Source organism: Lates calcarifer, linkage group LG5 (assembly GCF_001640805.2).
Source record: "Lates calcarifer isolate ASB-BC8 linkage group LG5, TLL_Latcal_v3, whole genome shotgun sequence".
NCBI classification, from domain to species: Eukaryota; Metazoa; Chordata; class Actinopteri; family Centropomidae; genus Lates; species Lates calcarifer.
The window spans coordinates 4,110,908-4,122,990 of record NC_066837.1 but is presented as its reverse complement, the minus strand read 5'-3'; the positions used below and the strand labels follow the sequence as shown (position 1 = coordinate 4,122,990).

The following is a 12,083-nucleotide window of genomic DNA, read 5'->3' as shown; positions in this document are numbered from 1 at the left end:
GCTGCTCCGTGCAGATATGAAGTAGCTCCACAACATTTATGATCAAACCATCAGTTATGACTTTGTGGATGTATTTTGGATTTATTTCACTGTTGTTTGTCCAAATCTCTGAGATAACTCAACCTGCCTCTAAGCAGATCCAAATGAGCACTGGGAAATATTGACTTTTTTTCTTTTTTAACCTTTGGACCTACAAACAGAGAGGGAGCCGTTCTCTGTCTTTTGGAGCAACATGTCTGGTTGTTGTACAGAGATGCTAATTAAAAGCTGTTAAATTGGAAATTCAGACGCAGGCGAGCCTCATGGACAGTGAGATGGTTTCTCAAGAAACAAAGGACGTGGAGTGATGCAATGGCGCTTGGGGAAGGCTCTAAGAAGTCATTTTCATGTGACCAGGGGGTCACAAATGCTTCTCTGAGGAATGAGGTCAGTAATGCTAATACAGAAATACATTTGCACTCTGAGATTTATTGCCCAGCACGTTTAGATTACTGTATTACAAACCTATGGAGATGTTACTGCAAATTAACATTTGACAGAATTCTCTGTAGGCCTTTTTTAAAAATGTGGGCAAATGGAGGTGCTTGTTTTGGTTGACTGCTAGAGACAGAAGTCCACATAACATACAGAATTTACATTCATACAGTGAATTAACCAAAACCATAGGTATCACGTCTAGAGTGGATTCAAGCTGTTAGCTCGAGGCTAAAGGCTGCAGCTGTAAATGTCTGGTTTGTTAGTTTTCTGCACTTGAAACAAAACATAATCCCTCCCTGCCATCTGTTACTCTGAGAAGAGACGTTCCATGCTTCAAACTATTTCCGAATATCCTTTATAAGTCAGTATGTAGGTACTACCTGCAGCAACACTTGATACTTTCACAACAAAGTGCTTTTTTTTTTTTTTTTTTTGTTGTCTAAATTAAATTCTTCATTAGGTTTCTTGTCATAAAGAGTAGTTTTTTATTCATGATCAGTGACAGTAAAAAATGTATATGTTTACACAAATTTTGCTGATTTGCCTCATGGTGTACAGACTGAATTGGAGTAAATGTGTAAATAATACTTAATATCAATATCATGCTTTAATTATACGAAAAAATCTGCTGAAACAGCACCTGAGCCTTGTTGGCTAAAAGTAGAGAAAACAGATGTGCTCACCTCTCACCTATCTCTTCCCACACCATTCATCATTCACATGTCACTCGCAGAACCTTGTTGTCATTAGACACCAAAGCAAAAAAAAAAGAAAGAAGCTTTCTTTCAGAAATAAAGATAAATAAAAAATAAATATAAAACAATCAAATCATTAGACAAATGAACTAAAGGAGAATATAAAATCACAAAAATTGCTTCACTGTGGGAAATGAGATGAGATAAGATGAGATGTAATGTCTTATTATTATTTTGTTGTCTGATAGATTTACCATGGGAGAGAACGTAACAAACCTGTGGCTGCACATAACCCACTGGGAAACCATCTACTGATTGCCCTTATTGCCCTGAAGTGCCGTCATTCAGACACTACATGAAAAAACACTTGAGGCTGGATTTTACATTGCAGATTTCTAAAAAGTCACCTTTGTGTTTAGCTAAAATCCAGCTTCAGGAGCTACTGTATGTAGACTAAAGGCATAAATTCACCATGGGCCACTGTGAGTTTTTGTCTATTCTGTGCACAGGTAGAAGTTGGTACACAAGCTGTGGCTCCACCCATTAGGAAGACTCGATCCTGCAAGTGTCTCCTGGCCTTCCTCATCACATTCATCATTATTCTCATTGTCGCTGGAGCCACACTGGCTTGGTACTTCCTGGGTTAGCAGTTCTTTCTTCATTCATTCTTATCTATTCAAGGGGCGTGACTGTATAGATAGCATCAGTCTGTCAGCCACTTTGTTTCAGACAGAAATGTCTCACCAACTTTAATAAGACTTTTGTACAGACATTCATGGTGTGTGGTTTTAAATGAAATGTCTCAACAACAACTATTGGATGGATTACCATGAAACTTTATACAGGCATCATGTTCTCTTTAGAATGAACTGTAATAAGTTCGTCAAGTCAAGTTTTTTTGTTTTTGTCCAATATATTACTTTAATACTAAAAGCAACCAGCAAATTCAATGACATCCCATCATCCTCAGCTGCATTTTGTGCCTGTTAGCATGCTAACGCACTAAAGATGTTTAACATGGAACATGCTTTACATTAGCATGTTAGCACTGTCACTGTGAGGTGAACACTCCTGTGCCTATGTACAGCCTCAGAGAGCTTCTAGCATGGCTGCAGACTCTTTGTAGTCTTTATGTATACTGTGCTGACCTTCACACCTTCCCCTCTAACAGAGTACAGGGTTTGGGTGTTGGAGCCTCGTGTCGAGCAGCAGTACACAGCCTACCTGTCCATCCTCAACAGGAACTTCTCTGCTGATTTGTCCTCTCACAACAGCCCTGCATTCAAGAGAGAGGCCAAAGGAGTACAGACCATGGTGAGCAGGGACCATGAATTCCTCTGATACTGATGTACACCAGAATAACTTGGTTCACATCCTTTAGGGGCCTCAGAACAACAAATGCAATTTAACTGCCTGAAAAAATCAGCTGTACTTTGAAGGTAAAAACTACTGAGAATAGATAGATAGAAATTAGGGAAAGTGATATCGTCTTTATCCTTTTGCCTTTCAGGTAGAGAAAATAATAAAAGGCTCGAGTCTTTCTCGATACTACAACCACACAAAAGTCTTCGCCTTTGGGTATGTTGATCAAACTTTTTCATGTACAATTGTGCATATCAAAAGTGTGTAACACTCAATTTTCAACCTAAAGCCAGTGAAACACTGCCTTCCAGCCTAATAAATGTTGACAATTAATTACATTATTTACTGTTATTATTTACTGTCAGTATGTCTTTAACTGCAGCTGTGTGGATTTTGGTTTTCTGACTTTATTTCTGCAGGGAGGGGAGTGTTGTGGCTCACTTTTGGATAATGATGTCTGTGCCAGACAGCCATGTTGGGAGGGTAACACTGGAGAAGGTCACCACGAGCCTGAAGGAGGGCCTGAGGAAGTACAGAGGGTCAGAGGAGGAGATGGCCAGCTTTGATGGATACCTCCTCCACCTCCCTTCACTGTCTGTCAGTGGTGAGAGAAATAGAGTGTGTGTGTGTGTGTGTCTGTGTGTGAGGCGCAGATGCAGACAGAGACTTAGTAGTTCTTTTTTTTTCTTGCTTTAATTTTTAATTTATTTTTGTCCTTCTCCCTACAGAAACCAACTCCAAAGTTATAGAACTTTTGAAAGCTTCATTTGGTATCACACTTCATTTTAATTTGCTTAATCATAATTTCTCATTTTGCATTAATTTATTCATTGTGATTAAACTGCAATTAGCATGCAGCACAATTTATACATTTCCCTGAACAAACTGTAGAAATGCTTTCATCATGTAATTTTTACAGTTAGAAAGGGTATACTAAAATTAAAAGCTTAAGTTAGACAAATGTATTGTTGAATCAGCTCCTTACTGTACCTTTGCGAGTGTTTCTAGTTTTGGAAATGCCACAGCCTCTTTGTATATTGAACATTTCTCTTAAATTCAAAGAGAAATTCAAAGCTTGATGATGCAGCAGCTCTAAACATTAAATCATGGCAAAGTCACTTTGACAATCACATCCTATAAGTAAATAACCTACTGAAAATTTTTCTTCAACTCAAGTCCTACGCATGAACAATTCAGTTCCCACCCTAATTGTTTCTGCATTGTTTCCCTAAGACTGTTACCGCTACCAGAAGGTGGTGTCCAGGAGCCCCGTGGCTCTCCTTGGCCCCAACACACAGCGTTCCTCCTGCCTGTGGCACCTCCAGGCCGCCCCCGGCTCCCAGCTGGAGCTCCACATGGAGTGGCTGCTGCCAGAGTGCGGGGACAGACTGGTGGTGTACAACTCCCTCACCCCCACCGATACTCACCTCATCACATCGTGAGTTTCTTTCACAGAATTAGATAGATATATAGATAGATTAAGAATGGACTCTTTTTTAGTCTTTCCCTCTGTCCTCTCAGTGTGTATGGCTGCAGCAGACATGAGCGTGTGGTGCGTGTCCTGTCTTCAGGCGAGTGGATGACAGTGGTTTGGAAACAGGGTCTGTACAACTACAAGGACCCCTTCTCTTTGTCTGCACAGGCCTGGGAACGCCAGGGTAAGATCACCTAAACACCCAGGCCTTCTTAACTAGTTCAGAAATGTTATGTTCATTATTACACAGACTGAAAGGAGAGAAAAAATGAGCTAAATTCAGTCCTTTTTGTCTTCTGTTAGATTAAAGCCAGGTACATTACCAAATAAGACTAAGAGTCAGAAACACAAATGTATACCTCATGGGATGCCAAACACTCCAGTAGTTGTTGTTCTGTTTGGACCAAAGTGGTAGATTGAGAGACAGACCAACAGACCAACACTGAGATTGTGCTACTAGCATGGAGAACTTAGCAACTGTAAGGTATTCACAATAGTTTCCTGTAGCTGCCTATAAGCTAGCCTGCAAAACTTTCCGTCTGTCATGCAATCTAAAATGTTGTGGTTATTTGCCAACTACACCCACTGAAGTTTAATCAGATATAGGTAGTGACATTGTTTTGATCTCTAGAACATCTCTGTCATAACCACTGTCTAGTCACCCACACATGGCCTTTTTGATACAACAAGTCAGGTTGTATCAAAACTTTTTTCTCTTTTTTCATCTTATATTATGCAGTTTAAATGGGTTTATATTGTGGATTGATGTGTTTATCTCTGTCCCAGACTGTAACTCCACTATAGAGCTGAAGGATGTGTCAGGGGTCCAGGGGACACTGAGGACACCTTTTTTCCCCAGCTACTACCCCCCCAACACCAACTGCACCTGGAACTTCATTGTGAGACACTCCCTCCATATGTCTCACACTTCCTGACTGATTCAGACATGTTGCATTCATGCACAACATTTATAGGAGCTGTGTGTGTAGGTGTTTGTATGCGTTTGTAGATCGCTGTATTTACTGCCCTGTGTGTGTGTTCAGATGCCCAGTGCTGGGATGGGCCTGTCTCTGGAGTTTGAGGGCTATGAGCTGAGCAGAGCTGGCTACAACCAAGCCTGTACCCAGGGACAGTGGATAATTCAGAACCGCAGGTAGGCCCTGCCATAGTCAGTACACGTTGCTGATCTGTGGGAACTGTCACACATCTGATTGGTCCTTATGTTTTGAGTGAGCAGCACCTTTATCCTCACTGAGATCCAAGTCCAAGAGCAACACTGACAACAGCCAATGGGAGATTAGCTCAAGGGGAAGAAAATTATAGCAAAGCACACTAGAAGTCAATTTTAGCTACAACTTTACCTCAGCACATTCTCAACTCCAGCTGGTCAAATCCCCAATTGTTAGAAAACTTAAACAATGTGGGTTTTAGGAAATACTTTAAGTACTTGGCTTTACCAACATAAAGGGTTTCGTGCCTTCAGATAGTTTTTCTTTTCTTAGATGACCATGTGTAAACATTTTTTTAAAACCATTTTTTGTGTAGTGCACTACAACAACAAATTAAACTCATGTCTATTTATAAATGCCACCTGTGTGTGGTTTGCTGTCTCACAGGAAGCGCTGGTGCATGCAAAAGCTTTCCATATAGGTCATAATGTGCAGGCCTTTCAGATTAAAAAAAATAAATGGGCCTAATTAATAGTAAACAGTGACATAGATAAATGTGTTCAAAATGTTATGTTCTTATCATCACATTATTCTTTTCTGTGCTGAGCAACAGGGGGCAGCAGCACCCCGTAGGTGGCCTTTTTTTTTTTTAAAATCAAGAAAGGGATTTTTACTCATTTATTTATTTTCAAACTGATAAATCTTATGCTTTTCCAGCTTCTGTTTATCCAGGAAAGCTTTATCATGAGTGCCTTGCTTAAGGGCACTCCAAAAATGATCTAAACAACACTTCTTAAACCTTTGGGATCCCACCACAGCCCTCTTGTTGCCTCATAAATGGTGTTTCCATTTGATTTCAGTGTCTCTGTCCCTCTCTCAGACTGTGCGGTACCAGGGGTCTGCAGCCCTACTGTGAACGGCTCCTCCTGCTCTCTACCACGGCCACTGTTGTCATGACGTCCGAGGTATCGCTCACGGGGCCGGGCCTTCAGTTACACTACAGCGTTTTCAACCTATCAGATCGTAAGTTGTGGATGTAGGAGAGACAGCCAAGACATTTTAGATAAATAAACGGCAAAGTGTTGTCTCTACTTTGTTTCTCATTTGCTCACGAGCATATTTTTATTGTGTGTGTTTTCTAGCTTGCCCAGGCCAGTTTCTGTGCACTGTTAATGGCCTGTGTGTTCCTGCATGTGATGGAATCAAGGACTGTCCCAATGGACTTGATGAGAGGAACTGTGGTATTTACTTTATGCTTTAAAGTATCTGATTTACATTTGATTTAATGTACATTATTTTCTGTCACAACAGAGAATTGAGACATGGTGCAGGAAGAACAATAAAAATGTCAAGGCTATGTTTTGTACAGGACCTGAAAAAGACTCAGAGACAGGGTTGGACTGAATAAAATAAAAAGTTTGAATGAGGAAGCAACAAAGGCAGGGGACAGGCAGGCAAGTGATTTAAGGGGACTGCCAGAGACTAGGCTGAGGCTTGCAGGCTGAATGGTGGATAGGCAGATAGATAAACTAGCTGAGGTTGTGTGCATTGAGGTGGCAAGCTGATAAAGCACAAGAAGATACACTGAAAAATACTCAACGTTTCTAAGCTAGGTGGCTGAGAGCTGCACTACCAGTGATGAGGCAGAACAGTCTGGTGATGCGTGAGAGGAGAGCAGGGGTTCTTGTACTGGGAGTTGATGAGTTGATAGCAGGCAGGTGTGGAGATGAACCAGGTGCCTGACGAGCTGAGCCACGCCCCCAATACACACACACATACACAGAGAGTCACCAGGGAGGAGGAGACACAGGGAGGAGAAAAAAGAAACACAGAAGAAACACTGAAGCTGTGACAAAAAATGGGCGGGTCAGACCACCCCCTAAAGTGAGTGAAGCCTGGTGCATTTCTATTTTAAAGTAATCAAAGGCCAAATTATAATTAGCTTATAACAGATTGGTGGATGGAGAGAAGTGGATGAATTGCAGCCAGTGGGATGCAACAACACAAGGTCTTCAGGGGTGAACCAAACCACAATCCTCCACAACACCACTTGTGATACCACTTCTGACACTCAGGCTAGTTTTATTCAGCTGAAATTGCTGAGGGCAGAGTTGTTACAACATTTGTAACAAGGCCCTCGGCAGCAGGCTGCAAAATACTCAGCCTGCTCATGAAAACAAGCTGAGTATTTTGCTAATTTGATTTGATGGCCCTTTTTTCTAAATCTCTGATTCTACTGTGATGGCTAACTGTATCTCACAATAGGAAAACAATGTGATATTTGGCAGCTTATCAAGCTACAGTGCTATTATTGGTTAGATTTTTTTAATGTATGGACATTGCTAGGTCATGGAGTAGCCACTAATTACTATTTAATACATTTATCATGTGATATGAACACATGATCATGTAGAAATGTGTCAACCTTGTTGTCTATACTTTGCTAAATAGAATTTCTGTAGCATATAAGCATAATCTGTGCATGATCAGATCAGATGATGTGTGTGTGTGTTTCAGTGTGTGTGGCACAGTACCGGTGTCCAGAAGACAGTCAGTGTGTGGACTACTACAAGGTGTGTGACCAACACCCGGACTGCCCTGAGGCCACAGATGAGATGAACTGTACTAATGGTAACAAACACATAACATAAACACATAATAAGACAAATTGTCTGTAACACACAGCAAGACTGAAGCTGAACTGGATCAGATTTTTCTGTTTTATTTTATTTTTGTCAGACTTACACTGTAACCTCTGTATCTTGATTTCACACCCTGGATAAATATTTAATACCCCAAACTATAAATTAATAAAAGTTACTTTGCATTTGTGTGAGTCCAGGTGTGCAGTGCACAGATATGACCTATGTGTGTGCTGACGGAACGTGTCTGAAGAAGCCAAACCCAGAGTGTGACTCTGTTGCCGACTGCCCCGACGCCTCGGATGAAAAACAGTGTGGTGAGATAATCCACACGCACAGTTTTTAAATAAAAATGAAATGAACAAAATCTGACTAATCTTTATTCTATGTATTTTCATATTTCTGTGTGTGTTTTCAGACTGTGGCCTGAGGCAGTTCTCCAGTCGTATTGTTGGTGGGACTAATGCCTCAGAGGGGGAGTGGCCATGGCAGGCGAGCCTGCAGGTGCGGGGTACCCACATTTGTGGGGGGGCACTTATCTCCAGCCAGTGGGTGGTGTCTGCCGCCCACTGTTTCTATGACGACCGGTAAGTGCAGGAAAGAGAGAGGAGGAAGTGGTGTGATGACTGAGGTGTTAGAAACTGCTTCCAAAACAAACACAACCTGAGGCACATTGTCGCTCAAAACGAAAAGCTTTTAATCCTCATTTTAGCACCTTTCATGAATCATGTATACCTTTCTGTTTCCTCCAAAAGTTCCCTTATGTTCAGTCTTGCTATTGTGTCTTTGCTGTCCAGGGTTTAGCTGTAACAGCCTGGCTGACTCAAAGCCAGCATACAGTATTTATAGTATAGTATTTATATACACTTGTGCTTTTCAAAGCCTGAATCAGCTGACTGGGCCACAGCCAAATTTATAACTACAACATCCTGTAGAGGATTAACAATACTTTGCTAGTTAATTTTTCTGTACGGTGATTAAAGGCCTGTGCAGCATTCACTGAATCTTGGAATTTCAGTGCATGAGGTGTTTGGTTGTAAAATAGAGAAAATATTTTGAAGGATAGAAACAGTCTCCATGCATGGCAACAGTCAACAACTGCAACTATGTATAAAATCATTGAGATATGTTGTTTTAAATTGTGCTGGAGAAACCCTGTAACACCTGACAAGTCCTCCTCCTGCAGTCTCTACTCCCCCTCAGTGTGGACAGTCTACCTGGGTAAGCTCCTCCTCAGCCGCAGCAGCCCCACAGAGGAGGTGGCGCGAGTTCAGCAGATCCACCTTCACCAATATTACGACAACGAGTCCCACGACTATGACCTGGCCCTCCTGAAGCTGGACCGTCCCGCCTCCATGCTGTTGGCTGGACATGCTCAACCCGCCTGTCTACCCCCGCCTACCCACCAGCTGGAGCCGGGCCTGCTCTGCTGGGTCACTGGATGGGGGGCTCTCCGTGAGGGGGGTGAGGAGGGAAAGAGGGAAGGGGAGGTTCGGGCGATGTGGAGAGAGTATAGACGATGATTGGTGGCTGTGGAAACAGTGTAGTTGGTAGACCCTGGGTTTTAGTATTAAAACCTCAGTCACCACTGGTAATTGGTTGGTAACCACTGCTTGGCAGCAACTGTGAAACAGCACCGCAATGTAATCGAACTGGGCATTTGTAGACTTGCAGAGAGTTATGTCCACTAAAGTGCATGTTTTTGCCACTGACAGGCTCAGATTATAATAACTGTCTGACAACGTTATGGATAGGATCACCACAGATATTTATTTTATGTGATTTTATTTTAGTTTAGAGTGAGATCCTTGTTTAACCAGAAACTACAGTCCCAAGCCACCAGAGACCACTGACAAAAACAGGAATTTTACCTCACAGATCACAGGAGTTGCTGGTCTACAGCTGCCTTGATCTGTTAGGTTGTTTGTGTTATGGTGTGGTGCTTCTGTTCCACTTAGGCAACGCAAGGCTTAGTCTGAACAGCATAGTCATATTGTAAAATGGCTGTTAAGTCAGTCCACAAGTTTGTGATCACATTAGTAAATTCAAAAAGTCCCCAAATTAAGTGCAGGGACTTGCAAAGTTGCAAAACTGTCAACTGTAAAAATGTTTTTCTCAGGTAGAGAAATGTATTTTGTCATTTATAATAATGTCTAATTTCCATTTAACCTCGAGTTTTGGTATGCATAGGCCTTGGGGACCACAACATTAATGCTTTTAAAGAGACACTTTTCACTTTTAATATAACTGCAGTTATAAACATGAACAACTGTAAAGTGGACTTTTATATGGTGCTTTATAAGGTTTATTTCATAAAGAGTTGAGTCCAAGCATTGTAATTTGTTTTGTTTTAAAGTTGTTTTACTCCTGTAACAGAGTGAACATAAGTATTTTTCCACTGGCTTTTGTATTATGCAATATAGTGTGTTATTTTCACAGGAAGTAATCTTATATGACTTGTGCAGTCTTTAGAAAACCCCATTTTTACAGTGCCACTTTGAAAGCAGTATGTGGGGAGTTTTTAGTGGTGGTACTGATAGTGTAGCAGAGTGAGTATACTATTAAGATTATGGTGCATACATACATGCAATGAACTTATCAAAACTGCAGAGACGAGAGAAGATAGAGTGATGTGGGTGGAGGTGTGTGGGTTGTGGTTTCTGGTATCATGATGAACCTAATGAAGTGGGCTAAGGCTAATTTGAGTAAAAAAGGTGTTGGAAACATATCTTTTGGCACCCAAAGTTTCATGAGAGTGTTTTAAACAGTCATATGTTTAATGGTTGATTCTACAACCTGAGTTCTGTTGAAGCTGAGAAGTCTGTATTATTGCAGTCTATGACATATTTGACTGTGGAAATACAGAACTGACATCCGGTAGATGAAACAAAACTGAAGACGTCACTGTCAGCCTTTTGTAGTCGGGCCAGATGTGACAGCAATGTTAGGAAGGGGAGGTGAATGCAGACTTAAGGATTTATGTAGAAAATATAGTGTTAAATGACTGATCTCTCCCCTCTGACCTCTTACAGGCAGCGCCAGTAATGAGCTTCAGAAGGTGGATGTTCGACTGGTCAGTGAGGAAGCATGTGTTCGCTCCTACGGCCACCTGGTGACTCCCAGAATGCTTTGTGCTGGTTACCGCAGTGGAGAGAAAGATGCCTGTCAGGTACAGAGAAACACATACATACAACTAGAAAAGATATAATTCTCATAGTGACCATCCCACAGAGAATTTTTATCCAAATCCACTTTGCCTGTCTCTGTCAGGGAGACTCTGGTGGTCCCTTGGTTTGCCAAGAACCATCGGGTCGCTGGTTCTTGGCCGGGGTGGTGAGCTGGGGCAAAGGCTGCGGACGTCCAGACTACTATGGCGTCTACACTCGCATCACCAGACTCACTGACTGGATCAGGCAGGTCATCAGCACTCCCTGAGTCACTGAGGATCTTCATCATCCTTACGTCAATGTCCTCATCACTCCGGTGCAAACTAAAACTTTATCCACACGAGGATAAAAAGCACTGGCAGATGATCTGAGATTGTTTCTCAGCCAAACAGCAGTGAAGTTTGAAGGGCTTTAACGTCATACAGTGATAAAGTAGATAATATTTATGCAGCACCTTTCAGAGCTGATTTTATCAGGTGTTTATTCAGCATAGAGTTAAAAGACAAATGCCAAATATGGCAAAATGAAAATGAGATGTTGGTAAAAATGGTGATATGACTCAAATAAAAGCTCAAAATGAAGCTCAGTTGTCTTTAATGATGATTAAGGAAAGCTCAGTTTTCACAATTGATTGAAATGTAATGATGAGGTACTTTGCAAAAGACAACCACTGGACAAATTAGAATGGCACTAAATGCAAAGTTCTATCAGTTTAGTTTGTCTGTGCCAAATGTCATGGCAATTCCTCCAAGAACAGCTGAGGCATGTCACTAAAAACTACAAATGTCAACCTCATGGTGGCACTAGAGGAAAAGTCAGGGATCATCAGAGTCAGTAGGATACATCCTCTGGGGACAATATTTGTCTGTACAAAATTTCCTGGCAATCGATCCAACAGTCATTGAGCTATTTCAGTCTGCACCAAAGTTTTGGACCAACCAGCCATGCTGTCAACAATGTCTGAGTCTGTGACAGACACCTCCCTCTGGTGGAAAAACATGCACCTGCAGTCAAGGTAATACTTCATCTTCATCTTCTGGCATTTCATTTCACAAGACACTTTTGCAGGTTTGCAGGTGTAAGGTTTAATGTTCTCT

General features: G+C 41.6%; 1 protein-coding gene across 3 annotated transcripts; it reads left to right on the top strand.

Annotated features, from left to right (window-relative positions):
• Positions 1–186: 186 nt before the first annotated feature.
• Positions 187–11,567, top strand: LOC108889055 (transmembrane serine protease 6). Of its 3 annotated transcripts, XM_018685343.2 has the most exons (18): positions 187–426; positions 1,682–1,814; positions 2,344–2,486; positions 2,683–2,750; positions 2,954–3,138; positions 3,263–3,304; positions 3,768–3,972; positions 4,056–4,192; positions 4,795–4,907; positions 5,052–5,161; positions 6,058–6,200; positions 6,320–6,418; positions 7,695–7,808; positions 8,020–8,136; positions 8,238–8,406; positions 9,006–9,283; positions 10,852–10,988; positions 11,090–11,567. In XM_018685343.2, exons 1-18 carry the CDS (start codon positions 352–354, stop codon positions 11,252–11,254), a joined length of 2,433 nt encoding a protein of 810 aa, XP_018540859.1. In that variant the 5' UTR covers positions 187–351; the 3' UTR covers positions 11,255–11,567. The 3 variants fall into 3 exon arrangements, with proteins under 3 accessions (XP_018540859.1, XP_018540862.1, XP_018540863.1); XM_018685346.2 differs by lacking the exon at positions 3,263–3,304; XM_018685347.2 differs by lacking the exon at positions 1,682–1,814 and having other exon boundaries at positions 206–426.
• Positions 11,568–12,083: the final 516 nt, after the last annotated feature.